The sequence below is a fragment of the Macaca thibetana genome, chromosome 2 (genome assembly GCF_024542745.1).
Source record: "Macaca thibetana thibetana isolate TM-01 chromosome 2, ASM2454274v1, whole genome shotgun sequence".
NCBI classification, from domain to species: Eukaryota; Metazoa; Chordata; class Mammalia; order Primates; family Cercopithecidae; genus Macaca; species Macaca thibetana.
Window position 1 is genome coordinate 51,221,593 of NC_065579.1, and position 23,283 is coordinate 51,244,875.

General features: G+C 37.7%; 1 protein-coding gene across 9 annotated transcripts in view; it reads left to right on the forward strand.

The window, feature by feature from the left end:
- Nucleotides 1–12,068, forward strand: part of AGTR1 (angiotensin II receptor type 1) — a 44,864-nt gene extending 32,796 nt beyond the window's left edge. For 8 of the 9 annotated variants that reach the window (XM_050778184.1, XM_050778187.1, XM_050778186.1 and 5 more), the window contains 2 exons: nucleotides 7,832–7,929; nucleotides 10,055–12,068. In XM_050778184.1, the coding sequence (XP_050634141.1) occupies nucleotides 10,102–11,181 (1,080 nt within the window). In that variant the 5' untranslated portion in view covers nucleotides 7,832–7,929; nucleotides 10,055–10,101 and the 3' untranslated portion in view covers nucleotides 11,182–12,068. Of the gene's footprint in view, nucleotides 1–3,521; nucleotides 3,745–7,831; nucleotides 7,930–10,054 lie in introns of those variants that run through there. The other variant, XM_050778189.1, reaches the window with a different exon arrangement.
- The last annotated feature ends 11,215 nt before the right edge of the window (nucleotides 12,069–23,283 follow it).

The following is a 23,283-nucleotide window of genomic DNA, read 5'->3' on the forward strand; positions in this document are numbered from 1 at the left end:
CAGAGTTTCTGATTCAGTAGGTCTGTGGTGGGGCCAGAGATTTGCATCTCTAACAAATTCCTGGGTGATGCTGATGTTGTTGTTTCAGGGACCACACGTTCAGAACCATTGCTAGGGGGCCAACTAGGGGACTTCTGTGAGTAAAAGCACCTACACTGTGCTTCCAATACAGCAGCCAGCCCCAGAGTGATGAGCGCTTGAAACGTGGCTAGTGTAACTGAGGTGTCCTGGAAGCATACATTATACCCTGGGCTTTGAAGACATAGTACAAAAACTGTGAAATATCTTAATAATTTTATATGGATTACATGTTGAAATGACAATAGTTTGGATATATTGGATTACATATTTTATCAAAATTAATTTTACCTGTTTCTTTTTACATTTTAAATGTTTTTAATAGAAAAATTACAATTATATATGTGTCTCACTTTCTATTTCTTTTGGACAGCACTGAACTACAGAACCATAAAATAGAGGGGTATTAGTGAACTACAGAAAATTCAAGTCCCAAAAGCTGTAATACTCTGAGGACTAAAGAAAATATATACGTTGATCAGATTTGCCCTAAGGGGTCAGTTTGTACCCAAACATTTGCTGCCACAAGTATTAAATGTAGGAGCAATCCAATATCTACTATTTTACTTTTCTTTCAGGGTTAATCAAGTGCCTTGTTATAATTCTTCAAATAAAAGCATTATTATAATAATGAAAAATATTTCTGCTGAACTTCCGAATAAAAATATTTAGTAATATTTTGAAAGTCTGAGCTTTATTTAATTCATTCTACTTACCCTTGTATTATAGAACAATTACATTTTAAAAATGCTTTTATGTCTTCCAAAGAACTTACTTTTTATTTTTAGCAGTCCATGAAATAGAGCTGAGAACAGGTGTTGGTATTCCCATTCTAAATATCTTGTACTATTTAAAGGAAAACAAAGTGAAACATTAGATTGTGTTGCCGGTTATGGCAGAGCAGACTCTTTGCCAGGACAGCAGTCCAGTGCTTTCTCTTCCAGGCAGTTCTGCTATTCCTCAATTTTTACAGCATTTTTATGTTAAAAAATAAATAAATAAATAAATAAAAAGTAAAGAACTATAATGCATATAAAACTGTGTTTGAAGAGAAGGAAACTATGTGATAAAATCAAATAAACATGACCCTTATAGCTTTAGTTTTCTTAGAACAGAGGCCCTTTAACTCTCCAGAATGTTGAAACCTTCTCTTGAAGTTCTCTTATAATACTCTGCCCTCACCTCTGTGTTTTTATCTGGGCAATTAGACCACATTAACTAATTGCTAAACTTTAAAAAGTTGTATTTTCTTACAAAGAATTTCAGAATAGGTTGATTTTCTATGGTATTTTAACAGTGTCACATTGTGCTCCTCTCTTCACAGGACCATGTAATCTTAACTCTCTAACTTCATGGCAGGCTTTTAGTTTTGATTTTCAGCCATGTTCCAAACTGTATTGTTTGACCTGGTAGTGTCAATAAATAACACAAGGGATGTCTGAAAGGCTTACAGCTTTTGGCCATAAATGGAATGAAACAAACTAGTCCAGATAGGGCCCAAACTCTTAACATTGACCTCATTAGTCTAGGACCACAACCAGCTATCCAAATATGCCTGGAAAATATTTCTTTGAGTAATAGTTAATTTTTTAAAAGAAAGAAAAAAAACCTGTGACTATGATCATCTTATGTTGAGTTTCTTTATTCATCTTGAGTAAACAGTAAATTTTTTTCACCTTGTTGTTTTAATACAAAAAGTTCTGGTGTTTAATATAGAATATTATTAAATCAGTGTGGGATTAAAAATATCTATATAGATAGCTGATTTAACAATATATGACAGCATTAATCAACTGCCTTGTTATAATTCTTGAAATTGTTGTTATTCTACTTGTCAAGCAATTTTGCCCTTCTCTTCAAAAGATGCATACCTGTTCAAAGGAAGGATTATAAAAGTTCATGCTTCAGAAATTTTTTTTAAGAGTATAACCAACTCCCTGAGGATACAGGGGTCTAGGGAAGCTAAATGACAGCTTCAGGGTCACCCAGCTAGTGAGTGGGAAAGCTAAAATTAGAACCTCAGTCTGCTCCCACATTTTCCACCAATTTGCAGACTATCATTAAAGAATATTTCTTCTGCAATCAGAACATTGAGCAATTTGGAGAAACGTACAGTATATCGATATTCTAGCTTCATTTAAAATTTATGGTTATGTGGCTTGTATCATGTTAAAAGCTTTAATCTAAAATGAATTGTCATGTGACCAATAACCCTAACATAAAACTCATAATACATATAAATTCTCTAATATTATCATAATTTCTTAAAGGTGCAAATTAATTAGTACCTCTTTTCCTGCCCAATAACTTTCCTCACGCCCCTTAAAATGGAATTTGAAATGAGATAAACAGTTGCTGCTGCTGAATTGAAGTTTCAGAGAAATAAAAGTGAGGTGGCCTCATATACAAAATCTGTGGTTTTGTTCAGAAGTTGGATGAAGCAACTGTTATTGACTAAGCCCACATTGGTGCTGCCCTTTTCTCTGTTGAAAAGCTTGTGAGTAGTCTCCAAGAGCCACATTATTAAAAATGATGTTTCCTCCCCATGATGGCTGAGATACTAATCCATTGAAATGTGGCGATAATTCTTGTGAGAAAATTCTGAGTCTATAAGTTTGAAGAATTTAGAAGTGTAAGAGGACAGGGGTTCATTTACTTACAGGCCTTCTTCCAAGTTAGGTTTTATTTTCCTTTTCTCCTAGTCTCTGGAGTCTCCTCTCTCCAGACACCCTGGAAAGCCATTCATGGCCTTTCATATTTAACATGAGAGTATTTTCTACTAACACCAACATGTCAAAGAAAGATGTTTAAAGCATGTGAATTAGACTTGATCGTGTATCTTTCATTGGTACCTGTTTCTCTTTACTTTTTGGAATAAAATAAAAACAACAAAAACAGCTAAGAATTTGGGATAGTGATGTGGGTGGGAGGGATTGGGACATTCATCACAACTGAGTTGTTTAATTTATAGTAAGTAGGAACTTTTAGAGTTTAGAGAATTTTAATTGTAGTTTAGAGTTTCATTATCAGACGGTAGTCTTGAATAATTTCCAAGAAGCTAAAATGTGGGATTAACATTTTACTCTCATTTTAATTCATATCCTGAATATAAATTTTATTATAAATTATAAAGTTTCTGAATTTCCTTTCATAAAACTGCGTTCTTTGGGTTCTTAGTTATTTTGGATGAAACAAAGGGGAGGGCTAGCTGGAAATGATGGAACATTTAACCACTGTCTCTACAGTTAGTCACAATTGGTACATGCAGAATTAATAAAGCAGCTTGCCTTGTTTTTATTTCTTGTGAGGTCAGACAACAGTGGATGATAATGACTTGGGAAGAGGACCAGAAGTCACTATTTACCATGTACACATATCAGAGAGTCAATAAGTTTGAGGAGATTGGATCTTAAGTACTTAATTAGAATGATATTAGTAATTTTAATAAAATATTTTGCATTGAGAACTATTCACTCAGAAATTGCAGGGGTGGACAAAATCATCTCCAAATAAATCATTTAACATGAAGTTAGGCTAGGATTACCAACCAAGAGCATGGCATTCTCCTATGCATCTGACTTAAAAGCAATACTTGTCTCTTGCCCCATGGTGCCAGGTGGCCTGCCATGCTTCCCTCTTCGTGGCTGCCAGGATTCCCGCATGGAGGTAAATATAACCTGTAAAGGCTCAAATACTTCATCAAAAGCCATGACTATAATCCAAAGCTATTAGGTTTAAGCAACTTATTTGGAAATTATCACCTTCAAATAACATGTAGGGCAACCTCAGTAGAGATGAAATGGATGAAGCAGGCATGGAAACTGCCCTTCCTGCCTTAAATACAAAATACCAGATCACAGCTCTGAATAAAAGTTAAGACCACATTGGGCCAGATCAGGACTAACACTAGATACACAGCTGACATAAAGTTCCAGTGACTTTGGCAGTGTGAAAGTCAGGACCACCAGGCACATGTACTGAAAGTAATTTAAGCTGTGTTTCCCGATTAAAGCCAGGAACTGAAAAATCACTGCCTATTCATGATGAAAGACTAGAAAACTTCTGAAGACCAGACAGAGTTTGAGAGTGGTATAGATACTAAGCTACTAAATACCACAAATATATAGTATCTGCAAATATATGTGTGTATATATATATATAAGGTTGAAAACTAAGCTCAGAAATGAGCATTAAAAACTCTTCCAGATCAAGGGAATGCTGTACCCCCAAGCTGAAGTTTCACAGGCCGCCATCATCCCAACACTCAGTCTTCCCAAGCAAGTTAATTCCCACCAAAAATGAACACAGTCAAAGATTACAAAACCTAAGCGGAAGTCCATTATCAAGAAACAGTGTCCATAGGTGCAATAAATAGAATTTATACTGGAGGAACTATAAATAGTAAAGCAATTGGGTAGGGGCTCTTAACAGACAGATATTGAAAATGTTAAGGAAAATAAAAGAAGAAGTAGACTTCGTAAAATAGGAACAGAGGGCTAAGAAATAAGAACAAGTAGATCTGAAAAAGAAACGAGTAAAAACCCTAAAAATATTAGTGCCAATTTCTATGAGTCAATGAATTCACAAGTGAATACCTAACAGTTATTTCCTGTGGCCTTACTTGGTGGCTGGGGGCAGGGGAAGCGATATAAGAGCAGAAACAGTTGTTTTCTACGTCTGAATTACAAAATAGGAACAATAAAGACAATGGTTTATTGAACAGGATGGTTTACTGAGCTGTCCAGCACTGTAAGCAAATGGCTTACAAACATTGGCCTACTCTTTTTGATGCTTGAGAGAGATACTTTGATAGAAGATTATTCCAAAATATAATTACTTGGTCTTTTAGTTCTCTCTTTATTATCATAGGACACTAGGGGGAATTTTTTTTTCTTTAGATTGCAAACTAGTTTTAAAAAGAGCTTGTAATGAACAATTTAATTAGATTGGTTTTGGCTTGCCTAAAAGCTTAAGAAGGTATTAATATTCTAATCAAAAGTCTTGGGAAAGCATTCTTACAATAAAAAAAGGAAAGAAAATCTTTGTTCTTATGCTTTAAGAACCAGGAAAGCTGTCGAAGGATGTAAGGTAACTCTTACAAAAGCAATTGTTAAATAAATGTGGTTTGGCCACAATGAGCCAACACCTATGTTTGCCACAGACTTAGGTTCCCACCTGACTCACGGCAAATTTATTCAGCTGCTTAAGATTATTTTTTACTCATACTTCAAAAGAACAGCAGCCTGGAATTTTTAGACTTTTAATGGCAACGGAAGGAACTTACCTATGATAAACATTTTTATTTACTCTCATGCTTTCTTAACCCATGGCTGTTCTGAGTCAATGTTTGCCTTGCATTCAAAAAATAATAGTAAAGATTCCAGTAAAACATATTCATTAAGCACTATTTGAAAGATATACCAAGTGCTTTCACATTATCTCACTTTATTCCTACAAAGATCATGTGCAATAAATATCACTGTTCTTGTTTCCTACAGATGAAAAAAAAAAAAAACTGAGGGTCATGTTCAGAGAAATTGGATGACTTACCCAGAGCCACACAGATGTGTACGTGGCAAAGGAAGATTCCATTTCAAGTCTTCCAACCCCAAATTCATCTTCCTTTCCCTAAGGGGAAATGGTGCTATGGAATTCATGCAAGCCACAGAGCTTGGATAAAAGGCATAGGAAGACCAAGCATAGGAAAAATAGGAAGAGGTGGATCCTCCTTTGTTTTTAATCAGTGTTCTACCGGCCTAGAACTCTTCTGGGAAAAGAAGCAGGATGTGACTGAAACATAGCTGCTTTCTAGATCTCACCAATTTGGTTTTTCTAGTCAATCACATCTCTCTCTCCTTCGACTTCCCACCAAACCAGCATCTGTTCAGCTTCAAAGAAAAAAGAGCCCCACTGTTTCCCAGTCATTTATCATCAATCTAAAGTAACTGCCAATCACAAAAGTCCCATCTTTATTTCTTTCCTTAGAAACAAATTTCTCGAGGGAAGCTTATCAGTAGCAGAAGTGCAGACTGGGAAATGACCTGTGTCACCCTCCCATCTAGAAATACACAGTGCACATCCAGATCCCACACCCCCAAGAGGGTTGTGCAATATCTATTAATTTATAAGAGCTGTTTCCCATAGATGATGCTGCAGGCATTAGTAAGGAGGGGAAAGTTCCAGCAATGACACCATCTCTACTGCACCTTGGCTGGTTTCCGGGTGCCATCTCCTGATCCCTCTCCCCACTCCCACTGCCCTCTCACCATCCTTCCCCCAAACCCCACTCTCCCCACCAATCTGGGTCAGTGATAAACACAGAGTATTCCACATGCCTCTGATATAACATTCAACAAACTAAAGATAATACTGCCTTTAAGGCTCCTGTCCCCCCGGCTAGACTCCTAGAGGAGAACTGTGACTTTATTCCCCTTGCATCCTGGACACCCACACATAGTAGGTGTTCAGTGAATATATGATGAGTTGATGAATACCCACTGAATGTGCTGTTTGCCTTGCTCCTTCCTTGTGCTTCCTTCCACTGTTTCTATCGCCTGAAATTCTTCTCCCTTTTTCCTCTACCCTCGAGTATGAAAAAAATGTGTTTCCTTATTGGGTAGGGAGTCCTGGTAATTATACAAACATTTATGTAAAATGTTCTTCTAATTGGTATATTCCATGCTATGTCCAGATTCTTTCAAGTGAATTCTCATTGAGGTAATAATAACTCACCAAAGTTTCCAGGGATGATCCCCTAGCTGTTCAAAGCAACCTTTTATATATTAAATACCAGTCAATATGAATCAATGGTAACTGAAAAAAAAAGGTTGATAGCTTGTGAAGGAGTTGGAGTACAGAACTATGCTTATAAATTGATCGTCACAAAGGCAGACTTTTTCCCACAGAAATTGTATTATGAATGCTAGTTATAGTTTGAGACTAGTTAATAAAATTCTACTCACTCCAAACGTAAGATTAATGGAACCCACATGAGTTGTGTGCTGTCAAAAAAAAAAAAAAAAAAAAAAAAAAAAAAAAAAAAAAAAAAAAAAAAAAAAAAAAAAAAAAAAAAAAAAAAAAAAAAAAAAAAAAAAAAAAAAAAAAAAAAAAAAAAAAACAAAGAGAGATAAAGTAGAGTCAAGAGTAGAGAGAAGAAAGAGAAGAAAATTTCCTCCCTGTTCTCACAGCACAGGGCACCCAAGGGCTTCTACAGCATAAAATGTACTCCCTTCTATTTTTTACTGCCCTTATTCCCAAGCTGAACCAAATATTTACCTCTGCCCTCATTTTCAGTTATGGAGTTCACCCAGGCCCTTTTCAACCTTCGAGGTTCCTTAACCTTTACATTACTAATTCTTTTTCTAAGCAAAATCCAGCTGATCTCTACTAGATGGTTAAAAGGATAGCAAATAGGTAAATTAATCCACATTAAGGCACAAATGACTGCTAGCCATAACCCTTTAATGACTAATTAATTTTTAATAAAGAATATGTGTTTATATAAATGAATGTATACTTCTAAGTTGGCATAAGTTCCGAAACAATAATAAGATGAACTAGAAAATCTACAAGCTATAGGGAAATCCTCTGGGTGAGGAAGAACTAGTCATACCTCCCTAAAAGCCTAGCCCTAGTTTCTGTTACATTATTTCTTCCTTCATCTTCTGTTTTCTAAACCACAAGTTTCTAAAAGCACCAAGGAATTTTCTACCTGTTTATTTTGTTTTGTTTTTGTTTCTGTTTTTTTTCCAAGGTGAGGCCCAGGTTGACACTGAGTATTCTCTGTGAAACTCTTCAAGGAGCAACACGTGATTTCACAGAAATTAGTCTCGATACGCTGCATTCCTAGCTGTAAGTTCTATGCTGCTCACCCATTCATTTGTCCATTCAGTCACTCATTCATGAGATATTTATCATCTGCCTCCTGGAATGTGTCAGGGCCTACACCAGTAAACAAGGAAACAAGTAAACACTAGTAAATTTTAAACAGGCTCTCCCCACAAGCAACTGACAGACCAGTGGAGAAGACAGATATGTCAACAGATGATTACAATAAAGTGTCAAGGACGGGTGCGGTGGATCATGCCTGTAATTCTAGCATTTTGGGAGGCCGAGGCGGGTAGATCACCTGAGGTCAGGAGTTCAAGAGCAGTCTGGCCAACATGGCAAAACCCCGTCTCTACTAAAAATACAAAAATTAACTGGGCATAGTGGGATGCACTGGTAGTCCCAGCTACTAGGGAAGCTGAGGCACAAGAATCACTTGAACCTGGGAGGCAGAGGTCACAGTGAGCCAGGATCACACCTCTGCACTCCAGCCTGGGCAATAAAGTGAGACTCTGTCTCAAAAAAAAAAAAAAAAAAAAAAGTGTCAAGCCTACATCCAAAGTGTCAAAGGGCTCAGAAAAGTTGGGAAGGCTTTACCAAAGATGTGACATTTAGGGTAGATAGCACTTGTTTGTGGATACCAATGTCCCCATGAGTCAAAGAAGAAAAAGATGTACATTATATAAGCTGGATACCAAAAAGGAACAATAACGAGGACATGCAACCAAAAACTTACATAGGGAGAACAACTTCACTAACTCAGCGAAGGCGAAGAGGCCACTTAAGAACTCCCTCACATGTGTTCTCTCTTAAAAGCTGACTACTGGAGTTGTATCCCTTGCACAGCATCCCTTTGCACCAAAGTGAACACTACTTTAAGAACATGTGTTCAGCTCTCCTGAATGCCAAGCAAACCATGCTTGGCATGGCAGTGGTGTCCTATTTCTGCTGCTTTTTTTCCCCAGGGCATGCTGTTACAAGAGAATGCTCAGCCATGTTCATCTGGGGACCTGCTCCTGGTAGAGCAATAGGATCTGTGTGCCCAGCACCACTGCTCACCTAGCTGTCCTGGCCTGTGCCCAATGCTAACCTTCACCTCAGAGTGTGACTGTACTACATTTGGTGACGTCACTCTCGCTGAATTTTCAGCCTCCTTCCTGGGACTTCCTGATGGACTCTTACCCAGGGCAGAATGTGTTGATTTTCTAAATCACATAAATGAATAGCTTGACTGTTGATTATGTAGAAAATCAGAGCAAATATTTGCATGGCTTCGTGCAGTTCATTCCTGAGCATCTGATTCTTCCCAGAATTCCAGAAAACCTGCTGCTTTCTCAAGCCCTCAGTAAAGACATGCTTTCTTGATAATCCTGGCCAAACCTATTCATTTGACATCTTTGTTACACAAATCGTTAACCACAGGGTTAACTTCAGAAATGGCTGGCAGATATGAAGGTTAGAAGATTCATGCACTTTTGCTAGACTGAGTTGGAAGTTAAAGAATACATAGTTACTGACTGCAGAGGCCTGGAAAACAATGGAAAAAATCCTGTTCCTCAAAGTTGAGCCCTACCTCCTACCCCTCTTAAATCAATCGCCACAGTGACCAATTTGTCAGTCACCTAAAGGCAACTATTCTGACCACTTAAGGGAGAATACTTATAATCTTTATACCTAAGTAAAGATTGTGAGAGGAAAGAAATGATTTAAAGAATACGATATGAATGTGTCACACTTCTGAGTTAATGATAAAAGAATTGGTCCTGCTTACCTCAGGAAAAACTTTCAAGTCTTTCTGAAAAACTAATTTAATTCAGTAGTATTTTCTAAGATGTAGGTTATGTTTTTAATCAATTTGGAAACTAAGATTTACTTATAGAAAAAGGGAAAAGGATAGGTTTATTCACATAGAACTCCAATTTCACTTCTCTGGATGATATTTACCATTTTCTACAAAAGCAATTATGTTCTAAAATTTAAATGTGCATTCTTAAGCTTTATCAGTTCACAGAGTTTCCTTAGGAAATATGATCTAGTATTTTTTCCTAAGACAAAAGTTGAGTTACTGCGTTTATGACTGAGACATGAATGTTCATTTGTTTGTTTACAACAAGAATTATTTTTACCATTTTATTTTTATTTTCCCCAGGTGCATTTGATATAGTGTTTGTGACAAATTCGACCCAGGAGATCAAAATGATTCTCAACTCTTCTACCGAAGATGGTATTAAAAGAATCCAAGACGATTGTCCCAAAGCTGGAAGGCATAATTACATATTTGTCATGATTCCTACTTTATACAGTATCATCTTTGTGGTGGGAATATTTGGAAACAGCTTGGTGGTGATAGTCATTTACTTTTACATGAAGCTGAAGACTGTGGCCAGTGTTTTTCTTTTGAATTTAGCACTGGCTGACTTATGCTTTTTACTGACTTTGCCACTATGGGCTGTCTACACAGCTATGGAATACCGCTGGCCCTTTGGCAATTACCTATGTAAGATTGCTTCAGCCAGCGTCAGTTTCAACCTGTATGCTAGTGTGTTCCTACTCACGTGTCTCAGCATTGATCGATACCTGGCTATTGTTCACCCAATGAAGTCCCGCCTTCGACGCACAATGCTTGTAGCCAAAGTCACCTGCATCGTCATTTGGCTGCTGGCAGGCTTGGCCAGTTTGCCAGCTATAATCCATCGAAATGTATTTTTCATTGAGAACACCAATATTACAGTTTGTGCTTTCCATTATGAGTCCCAAAATTCAACCCTTCCGATAGGACTGGGCCTGACCAAAAATATACTGGGTTTCCTGTTTCCTTTTCTGATCATTCTTACAAGTTATACTCTTATTTGGAAGGCCCTAAAGAAGGCTTATGAAATTCAGAAGAACAAACCAAGAAATGATGATATTTTTAAGATAATTATGGCAATTGTGCTTTTCTTTTTCTTTTCCTGGATTCCCCACCAAATATTCACTTTTCTGGATGTATTGATTCAACTAGGCATCATACGTGACTGTAGAATTTCAGATATTGTGGACACAGCCATGCCCATCACCATTTGTATAGCTTATTTTAACAATTGCCTGAATCCTCTTTTTTATGGCTTTCTGGGGAAAAAATTTAAAAAATATTTTCTCCAGCTTCTAAAATACATTCCCCCAAAAGCCAAATCCCACTCAAACCTTTCAACAAAAATGAGCACGCTTTCCTACCGCCCCTCAGATAATGCAAGCTCATCCACCAAGAAGCCTGCACCATGTTTTGAGGTTGAGTGACATGTTCGAAACCTGTCCATAAAGTAATTTTGTGAAAGAAGGAGCAAGAGAACATTCCTCGGCAGCACTTCACTACCAAATGAGCATTAGCTGCTTTTCAGAATTGAAGGAGAAAATGGATTATGTGGACTGAACTGACTTTTCTAAAGCTCTGAACAAAAGCTTTTCTTTCCCTTTGCAACAAGACACAGCAAAGCCACATTTTGCATTAGACAGATGATGGCTGCTCGAAGAACAATGTCAGAAACTCATTGAATGTGTTGATTTGAGAAATTTTACTGACAGAAATGCAATCTCCCTAGTCTGTTTTTGTCCTGTTATTTTTTTATTTCCACATAAAGGTATTTAGAACATATTAAATTGTTAGAGGAGCAACAGGAAATGAGAGTTCAAGATTGTTCTGTCCAATTTCCAAAGGGCAGTAAAGCTTTTGTGCCTGTTTTTAGCTATTAGCAACTGTGCCACACTTGCACCTATTACTGCACATTTTGTACAAAGATTTGCTAAGCAGCAGTTGTCAAGTTTCAGATCTTTTTGTGAAATGCAACCTGTGTCTCATAGGTTTACACTGCCAAAACAATGCCCGTAAGATGGCTTATTTGTATAATGGTGTTACTAAAGTCACATATAAAAGTTAAACTACTTGTAAAGGTGCTGCGCGGGTCCCAAGTAGTAGTGTCTTCCTAGTATATTAGTTTGATTTAATATCTGAGAAGTGTATATAGTTTGTGGTAAAAAGATTATATGTCATGAAGTATGCCTTCTTGTTTTAAAAAAGTATATATTCTACACATATATGTATATGTATATCTATATCTGAACTGCTGTTAATTGATTAAAATTTGGCAAAGTTATATATACTTTAAAATAAAATAATTTTATTGCAATGTATTTATCTTCATTGCTTAAAATAGATACTAATTTATTTTAACATAAGACTACCTTGAATGATATGAATATATTTTTGTTTAAATTTTGATACAACTGATAGTTTAATACTATTGGTTATAGATTTTTTATCCTGCCATTGAAAAGATAAAAACATTTTGTTCTACTGCATGACATGGAATAAACACATCGTTTTGAATTTTTCAGCTTTTCACATAACAAAGAAAAAAATTAACTCTTGCTATAATGCTAGAACAATACATTATTTTACTAGTAATTTAATAACAGAATTTTTCTAGTTGTATACATTATCATTCCAGGAAATTTAGAAGATATAGAATAACATAAAAATAAAAGTCATGTTTAGCTTCCCCAGTCAAAAATCATTATTTTAACATTTGGGAACTTTTTTTTCTACTTTTTTCATTCATTATACACACATACATGTGTCAATCCTGATATTGAAGTCATGATGTGTATAGTACTTTGTATACAGATTTTTCCCTTAATGTCATGGCATAGTAGTTTCTTACCCACTTAAATATTTTTCTAAAACATTTTAATATTTGTATAATACTACAAAATATGGACATACCCTGATACAGTTAACTAGTCACCAAATTGGAAAATTGAGCTTTTTTCTGATTTTTCAGTGTTATAAATTACACTGAGATGAGCATTCAAGTATGTGAATCTGAGAAATTTCCCATACTCCTAGAAGTGGTGCAACTAAAATACACATATGAACATTTTTTAATATTCTAACTACCTGTTGTCAGCATGGGGTATTTTCTAAATTCTTTTTTTTTTTTTTTTTTTTTTTTTTTTTGAGACAGGGTCTCACTCTGTCCCCCAGGCTGGAGTGCAGTGGTGTGATCTTGGCTCACTGCGACCTCCCACTGCTAGATTCAGGCAATCCTCCCACCTCAGCCTCCTGAATAGCTGGGACTACAGGCCTGCTCCACCACTTTTGGCTAATATTTTTGATTTTTTTTATAGAGATGGAAGTCTCACTATACTCCCCAAGCTGGTCTCAAAACTCCTGGCCTCAAGTGTTCCTCCCACCTTGGCCTCCTAAAGTGCTGGAATTACAGGCATGAGCCACCACACCCAGCTTAAATTTAACAGAAAAGAGAGATTTACTATAAGGATCCAGTTGCCATATGCAAGGGCCAGGATGCAATTGTGCCTGAAAAGTGTACTTTAACATTTCTGCTCCCATTGGACAGTTGCTTCATTCTTCTATTTAAAGGATGTCAATGCTCCTGAAGTTCATACAGGGCAGATTGAATGGCTCAATAAACTGTGGCCAAATGGTTGGAATTATGCATAAAATAATTGATGGTCGCTGTGGGCAAGGGGGTGTCGCCTCAGAGAGAGGCCTTGGCCACTGGGCAGAATTTTCACAAAGCAGACTATATTACTCTCACATTCCTAAATATAAAGTTTTTGTGAATAAATATGGTTCCATATGCCTTATATAATTTATATTATTTCTAAGTTCATTAATGTAATGCCAGCCACTCATCCCAAAGGTCCTTTACTATTTTCACAAACGATCACCTCAAAAAAATAAATTTTACCTTATCCTAAATTATAGCATAAACATCCTATAGGAAATCCCTCCAGGTCAGCTTTATAACTGTTCTTTTTTTTCTTTCTTTCTTTTTCAATAGTTGAGGATTTTTTTGTGTGTTTGTTTTTGTTGTTTGTTTTTTGTTTTGTTTTGTCTTTTGAGAGAGTCTCGCTCTGTTGCCCAGGCTGGAGTGCAGTAGCATGATCTCAGCCCACTGCAACCTCCAGCTCCCAGGTTCAAGCAATTCTCCTGCCTCAGCCTCCCAAGCAACTGGGATTACAGATACATACCACCACGCCTGGCAAATTTTTGTATTTTTAGTAGAGATGGGGTTTCACTAGGTTGGTCAGGCTGGTCTCAAACTCCTGACTTCAGGTGATCTGCCCGCCTCGGCCTCCCAAAATGCTGGGATTACAGGTGTAAGCCACCGTGCCCTGCTCAATAGTCATTTTAATCCAAGTGATTGTAATCATCTTAAACTTGCTGAACTATTTCATAGTTTATAGTTGACAAAATTTCTGATAGATAATTGTATTTAGATATCCCCTATATCATGTATTTATTAATGGTGTTAATAACATGTTCCATGCCTCATTTTCATTTTAATTTCATCAAATTATATTGGGATTTTATCCCATCTTACTTGTGAAATCGATGTTACTAACCTTGATGATTATTCTTCCGTTTTCAGTGAAATCAACCTAATATTGGAGTTGAGACCCTACTTACCAAAATGTTAGGATAGGATGCCATTATGTATTCTTCATGAACATATTTACGAGTTAGGTAGACTCCTTATTTTTGGTGCATTTAAAAAATACATACAGAAAAGAATATTTACCATAGAGATCTAGGTGCCCAACAGAATGCAAAAGCTACATTTATATTGAAATATTTATTTCAATATACACCCATTTACACCCATTTCTGAGGTGTAAATTTCAATATACGTAATATTAAAGTTTACCTCATTCTAAGCTTTTGGGGGAAAAAAAAGCCTAGTCAGATTTTTAATGCTGGCTCTTTCTTACTGTGGAAATTCATCTTTTTGGACTTCAGTGACATCATTTTTCAAGTACAGTGAGTTGGCTTGGTGAATGAGGGCTATTCTATTTTATTTTATTTTACTTTATTTATTTTATTTTATTTTATTTTATTTTGTTTTGTTTTGTTTTGTTTTGTTTTACTTTTGAGAGGGAGTTTCACTCTTGTGGCCCAGACTGGAGTGCAATGGCATGATCTAGGCTCACTGCAACCTCCACCTCCTGGGTTCAAGTGATTCTCCTGCTTCAGCCTCCCGAGTAGCTGGGTTTACAGGTGCCCGTCACCATGCCCAGCTAACTTTTTGTATTTTTAGTAGAGTCAGGGTTTCATCATGTTGGCCAGGCTGGTCTCGAATTCCTGACCTCAGGTGATCCATCTGCCTCAGCCTCCCAAAGTGCTAGGATTACAGGTGTGAGCCACCGCACCCAGCCTGAAGACTTTTATTTAGTTAATAATTCACTCATTCATGGATTTAATAAGTGTTGTATTGTTTCCCTGCTCTGTGCTGGGTAACAAGTGCTGTGTAACATATAGCAGCTTAGCATGTAGGATAAATGTGTTGCTCAGTTGCTGTGAGCAGTATGAAGGAGAGCAAAGTGAGAAGCAGCTTGATTGCAAATCATGGAAAGGCTCTCATAGTTTTGATACCACAGATTTTTCAGTTTCATAACTCTGTATACTGGTGCATTTTTTTCCAACAATATGTGCCATTCTAGGAAGCCCAAGAAGAGAAAATAGGTTGAAGCAGGTCACAAAAGTAGTGAGTGAAGAAAACAAGTTTCAAAGAATTTCAGATACTTGGTATGAAGAGTGAGATATCTGAGGGTAAAGAAAGTAAATCAAGAGCAAGAGAGATACAGAGAGACTGAGTGGACAGGAGGCTGGAAGCAGCCACACACTGCCCACAAGGCCAGGGTTCAGACCTCATAGGAGAGCTGACACAGATGTTCAGGGCCCCAGGACCATGTTGGATCCACTAGACTCAGACTAACCAGAGGAAGAGGGAACCCAAATATTAAGGTGGAAGAAGCCATAAACAGTAGATGGAATGGTACGGGCCAAACCCTAACCATATGGATTTTGTAGAGTTCAGGCTGTATGACTGTATATTGGAGCTAATGATCAGAGAGTCAAATTTTCCAAATTCAAAATTTTAACTGAGTCAGTTAGCATATGACGTCTGTAACTATATCCAGTCTTCTCTACTTGTGTAGTGAACACCCATGGAACCATCTGAACAGTGTCCATTTTCCCCTCATCACATGAATGTTCTGCCCCACTCAGGGACAGCACCACCTCAGAATGAACCATTTTCCTACCTAACTCCATCCCCAGGCCATAGTTAATTGGTCCAGGCTTGAAGTGGACCAATCATAGCTTTTCATGAGGATTTTTCCAACAGACGCTAATGAAGAGTTGGCCCCAGTGTTGGCATTTCTGAGATGTAAGGTTGATACCAAAACCAGCCACATCTCTCACCACGTGGAAGAAGCTAGTCTGCATGCAGAGTGAAGTAAACAGAAAAGGCAAGAGAGCCCTGGAGATACTTGAGTCCTTGATTCTACCTGCGTCTTATGTCCAGTTATATCCCTGCCCACTCCTCTCTAATCAAGGGACCACAATACAGTGATCTATAGCTAAGATTTACAAGTGTTTCTTCCCGCTTATGATCGATAAGAATTTCCCTTTTGTAGTGGCCAGCGCATCATCCATTGGCTACCCAGCAGGAGTGATACCGTCTACATCCCAAAACTTATTGGTCCCTATCTTAATAAGGGGTCACAAGTGCTACCCCACTTCCATATGTCTCCTTATGAGATGGTGAGAGCCAGGACATTCCATAGTGTGTGTTAAGGGGGAAGAGGTGTGGTGATATAGACGGACCAACAGTGAGAGGAGGCTGAGGCTACTACAGTAGCTACTACTGTAAATTATTATAAACTGAGGTCTCTCCCTGAGATGGCACAGGGGTAAAATACTCTTCTGTTGCAAGAACAATTATAAAATATAAAAAATATGATTTGGACCATGAAATCATAAGCAGAGAGAGGAAATAAGTACTCCTCACCACTTGAGGGCCCAAATGCATGGCTTGCATGTTGCCTGGGCTCTCTTTACTTGACAGTGACCTCTCTTTACTTGACAGTGGTAGTGACAATGATAGAACCAGTGAGCACAGCATCCAAACCTGCCCAAATCCAATGGAAAAGGCCTTAATTTACCAAGCTAACACACCTTACATGAGAAATCATATAACTGAAGTTGAAAAGATGCATTTCAACAATCAGGAAATCAGGAACAGCCAGAATTAGAAATCAGACTTTTTTTTTTTTTCCCAGAAGCTGAGAATAAGAGAATTTAGCTTTAGTAATATTTAATTCTAAATCACTCATATACTAGGAAGCTTTGTATAATAATCCTTTAAGAGTTTAAAGACCATGAGATTTACCCTTCAAGCAGTGTAATAGGAAAATATTTATCTATATGCACAAGAGATGTAAATTTGATGAAAAAATGATGTTAATTTTAAAACTATTAAAAGCCAGTTTGCTATTACGATTATTTTGCTTCAAGTATCCAAATGATGATGAGCCAAATATGCCCCTAAGCCCAGTTCTTGATTCATTCCACGTCCTATAAAAATTCTTTAGAAAAATTGAACAAGATGAGAAATAGGGATCCTGGCTCAACCTCCCAGTGAGTTGGGATGCATCTCACAGAACTTTTTCCCAAGCCTGACGAAGTTCTGCTGTGCCATATGGACATGTACAGTTGCTAAATGATAATTTTCCAAAAATAAGCTTCAATTCTCCAAAATGGCAGATAGAAAGCAGCTGGTATTACCCAACAGAGACAAGCCCTCCTAGAGGTCACTGCAGAGAGGAGAGCATCGTGTCTGTAGACACCAGAGCAGATCTGCTGAGAATCAGCCAGCGCCATGTGACACAAGAACCCACAAATGCGGATCCATCCTGACTGGTGGCTTTCTTCTGGCCATTGCTGTTACAGAGAAGTTTCTAAGCAGTACTCAGTGCACACAAAGCTAAGTAGAGGCTATATAGGCAATTATTCAATTAAGCAATCAATCATTATTCTCAGTAATTCTTGTAGTAAGTGGATAGGAGAAAAAAAAAACCCTTTCCACTGATGATATCACCTTTATAGCTATTTCTTGAGTCTCCCTATCTTTTTCACCTTCTTCAAGAAATAGTCTCCTATTACAATTTGCATGCCCACTCTTGCTGTAGAATTTGTATAGGGGCTCAACTCCCATTATTGCAAACTATATGATTTGGACCATGGATGTGAGAAGACTTCAGCAAATCAATCCATCATATTCCTCTAGCTGCAATGAGTTGGACACATAACCTAAATGAACCCAGTTATGGTGAATTTCCTGGTTGTGCCAGCAGCTATCAGACAAAAAGCTTGTTCTTTCCCACTCTATGGAACCTGGGTAGATGTGAGGAGTTGTTGTAACCATTGTCACTCCAAAGGAGAGGTGGGGTTTCCAGACACATACACTTGTCACAGTGTATATTTATACTGTAAGTATGGAGCTAACATAGTGAAAGACTGGACAAAGAATGGAAATGAATCAAAGTCCTTATGACATCATTTGAGAGTTGACTTTCTGTGCTAGAAATTTGCACTGTCCTCCAGACCTCCCTATCTTAAGAAGTTGGGGATGGATTTTCTGTCAAAATTATCCACCAGAATTTAATCTTCTACACAATTATTATAGTTATCATTTATTGAGTTCTGATTATAGGACAGGCATAGAATTCTCTGTTTATATGCATTATATTATTTAATCCTCACAACACCTGGTCATGTTGGTTCTGTTTTTATCCAATGAGACCAAAATAAATAAATAAATAAATAAATAAATAAATAATAAAACACTTACAGATTTTACATAATCAATCCAATGTAACATGACTGGCAAATGTTGGTGTTGACATTTGAAATCAGGCATTCCGACTCAAGAATCTGTGCTCTTATTTGCTAAGCTGTATTGCTTTCCTCTGCTCCTCACCTCTCCCCTGACCTCCAAAAATGGCATTACAAAATATGAGTCATGTAGGTACTTTCCAATATATTGTCCAAGCCTATTTATTCAGAATCAATGCAATACTATTTTACTTTGTCTGAAACCAATCTTACTGGATTTCAAGATAGAATTTCAATAGTCTTTGTCCTTGAAAATTGGGCTCACTAATGGAAAGCACTAATTGACCTTACAAAGCATAACACTGGATTTTACATTTATTGTAATGTGATTTTGGATGAGCTTATATTGGGTGTAGCAAATAAACAGGCTACAACTGTTAACTGTCACAGTAATTAGTTAAATGCTCTGGTCCTTTCTGCAGTCAAGAATTTAGATAGCACTTACTAAATGGGAGGGGAAAGGAAATTCCTAAATTAATTTTCATATCAAAGTTTTAACTTCTTACAGCCTGACGGAATGATGTTCTTTAAAATATATATGTTTTAAAGAAACTACATTATAGTCTGAGAAAGATTTCCTTTTAAGGTTTGCAGTTCAGGTTTGGCAACAGATTTTGGTGAAGAATAGACCTGGAATAATTAAAACAAAAGTATGATTTATTTCAACTGTGCACAGAGACCCAGAGGATAAAGATGTTATGATCATACCATGAGTCCTAAGGACAGTTGTAGCAGCATCATTGAAAACCACCTCAAAATGGATGCTATTTAAGACCATGAAAGGTAAGGAGAGAGCTGCAACAGAAAAGATAAAATATGTTTACTGCTTCACCTTTTGCTTCTGGCTGCAGAACAAGTAGAAAGGAGCAATTATACCCAAAACATAAAAAAAAAAAAAAAAAAGCAATTATATTAAAGGCTGAGGAAATGATCATAACATGATGGAAGTTCCAGAAGTCAAGATGAATCCGAAAGTAGCTATGTAGCCTATCACAACAGGAAAGCTGGGCTTAGACATAGATCAGTGTTTTCCAACCAAGTGTGGACCAGGCGCATGCCTGTAATCCCAACACTTTGGGAGACCAAGGTGGGCATATCATTTGAGGTCAGGAGTTCAAGACCAACCTGGCCAACATGGTGAAACGGCACCTTTACTAAAAATACAAAAAAAAAAAAAAATAGCTGGGCATGGTGGCGCACACTTGTAATCCCAGCTACTCATGAGGCTGGGGCAGGAGAATCACTTGAACCTGTTAGATGGAGGTTGCAGTGAGCCAAGACTGTGCCACTGCACTCCAGCCTGTGTGACAGACCAAGACTCAGTCTCAAAAAGAAACACAAAAAATGAAAAACCAACCAAGTGTGATCGCATCTCCAGGGGACATTTGGCCATGTCTGGAAATGCTTTTGGTTGTCACAACTTGAAAGAGGAGAGTGCTACTGGCACTTAGTGGGTAGGGACCAGGGATGCTGCCAAACATCCTACAATGCACAGGACAGTCCCACACAACAAAGAACTATCTGGTAGAAAATATCAGTAGTGCCAAGGCTGAGGCCCCTGGGGCAGATGAGGAAGGGAAGAACACCACTGAAGCTATGTGAATGCTGCAGTAAATTGTGCTAAATAATGAAGTGCCAGTCTCCCAGTTTTTATAACCTCTAAAGTGTCTTTCCCTCTCTCTTTTTCCTGTGCTCCCACTCTCTTTCTCAAATTGCATGGCACGTGAACTTCATCCAAATAACCTAACTCATGGGGAAATTGTGTTTTAAAGTAAAGGGTGGGGGAACAGTGTCATTTCTGGGGCTAAGTAGACAAGTCTATTAAGCTTCTGAAAAACAAAAGTTTATTTTAAACTCACTCATGAACGTTAGTAACAAAGGCAGCTGGTAGCATGGCATAAACCTAAAGGGTTATAACCCCACTTCCATGGGAGACAAAATGGAGGTGTGGGTTCCAGTGGGCAACTAATCCTCAGAGAAGACACTAAGTGCAGAAATGAAACATGTAAGCATGTGGTGCTGCTGGCTGCTCCACCAGGACACTCTACAGTATCTTAGCATTTGATATGAGTCTGATGAAAATTTTTATTGAACAAAATCAAAGGTGCATTTTATTTTTACTCTAAATATTTCCATAGGGGATTTGAGTGGCTTTCAATGAAAAGCACATTAAAACAGGGTAATATATCGCACACCAGGGCCTATTACGGGGAGGGGGGAGGGGGGAAGGATTGCACTGGGAGTTATACCTGATGTAAATGACGAGTTGATGGGTCCTGACGAGTTGATGGGTGCAGCACACCAACATGGCACAAGTATACCTATGTAACAAACCTGCACGTTGTGCACATGTACCCTAGAACTTAAAGTACAATTTAAAAAATAATAATAATAATAATAAATTAATAAATAAATAAATAACAGGGTAATATAAAAAGAAACCAGACAAACGAATCACAAAAAGGAAGAAGCAAAACCATTGACTATACAGACAAAAAGGTGTTGTGACAGATAAGAATATTGGGTTCAGAACTTCTTGCAGCCAGGTTGAAAAGGCATCACTAAATCTCCAGTTCTTTTTATCAAAGCAGTTGCAGAACAGGTCCCCATATGGAGCAGTCTTTTCGACACTGAATTCCTAAGGAAATTTCTCACGTGGGACTGTGGATAGAGACATAGAGTCACAGAGGGATCGTTTTTAAGCATCACTTTTTATTTCAGCCTGATTCTTAGTTAGTTGTTCTTAGAATGTTCTTCTGAAAAGCCAAGAGCATGACACCAATTCAGTGAAGCTTGGTGATGTAAGGGTATCCAGCACTGTGAGATAAGAGTCACCCAACGGTGTACTTGACAGGCACAGCAATGTCTTTATGATGTCAATGGGAACCTCTTGGTCCATGGAAACCTTAGATAAGATAGGCTTAGATTTCCTCAAACAGTGTAAGATCTCCAGAAATTTCCACAGAAGCCTGAGGGGCTTACGTGTTCATGGTCTCCTTTAGTTTTGACCATCCGCTTTTCCAGTTCAGTTTAGAGATTATTATGTCACTACTCCACACTGTAAGATGCCACATTATTGCATGACTGTAAGATGCCATATTCCATGTGAAACAGACATGAAACAATTCCAGTTACATACACACACACACACACACACACACACTCACTCAACAGCATACTAACATGCTATGTCATTAGGGATTACCTTTGATTCAAAAAGTCATTTGCCCCTTGGAACATTTCTCCTCTGGACTCCATGCAGTCCCAGACTTCACTCCATCTCACACATCATTCCCTTCCTTCTCTGCATCCTTTCCTTTTTTATCACCACCTCCCTTGGAGAAGCAAACCCAGTTTCTATTTCCTCAACCCTAGCACCCTAGGCATTCGTCTCATTAACCACTCCCTTCTGAATATTAGACATCCTTTCTTTCCTGCAAAAGTTCATCTTCTCCCAAAAACAGACTTTCAGGATATTTTCTTAGAGAAATTCCAGCCCACACTATGCTGCAGAAAATGTATTCTTCACCTCATCACTGACAGTCCAATGGTTCTCAAATAGTAGTGCCCAGTGCTAATGGTGGGAAGCAAAAAATTCCTCAAGGAATGGAGTGTCTTCATATTTTGATTCATTCAGAATCCTTGTTCCATCAAGCCCCATGTTTTCCTGATTATCTGATGCATCGCCTCCTGCTGCTTCTACTTGACAGGGACTACCCGATGGTTCATGTGAGGCAGGTCCCTGTGCCCTGTGTGAGCATTCACCCTGAAGTCATGCTCATGGGGCTCATCCAATGGATGTTTTTAAGTCCAACAATCTTCTCAACTATTTTCTTATCAAATTCAATTAACACATCACTGGACTTAGTGTTTACATTCTCATATCCTCAGTGTTTTGTAAAATTTATAACAATATCTTCAGTGTAAAATATAAATCATTATGTGCTTAACACATAAAATTATACATTCTAAGTAACCACTTCCTCTATTTTTCACATACAAGCATAAAAATTGTCACTGTTATTCCTATAACCAAGCATTTTTTAAAACTACTGGGGGTAGGTGACTAATTTTACAGAAATTAAAAATTAACTTTTGTTCCCTTGAACTATATGTTATATATAAAGTTTCTGTGCAGCAAAAGAAATAGCACTCGAACACAAAATTTTCTTTTTAATTCTTGGCAAGGCAAGGTACTTCTATAGAAGGGTGCACCCTCACAGATGGAGCAATGGTGAGCGCACATCTGGACAAGGGAGGAAAAGGGGTTCTTATCCCTGACATACGTGGTCCCTGCTGCTGTGTCGTTCCCCTATTGGTTAGGGTTAGACAGAACAGGCTAAACTAATTCTGACTGGCTAATTTAAAGAGAGTGATGGGGTGAGTGCTTTGGCGGGAAAAAATGGTTACGCAGGGTGGAGAATAATGAGTCAGGGTGGAGCAGGTAGCAGGTAACCAGAATGAGTCAGGATGGAGCACGTGATTGGAATGAGTCAGGGTGGAGTAGGTAATCAGAATGAATCAGTGTGGAGTAGGTAATCGAAAAAGGTTGCTTTACGAGGAAGTTAAGTTTGAAAGTAGAAGGCAAAGAATTGAACATACTGACATTAATTCTTTGAAGAGAAATTTAGAATTCACAT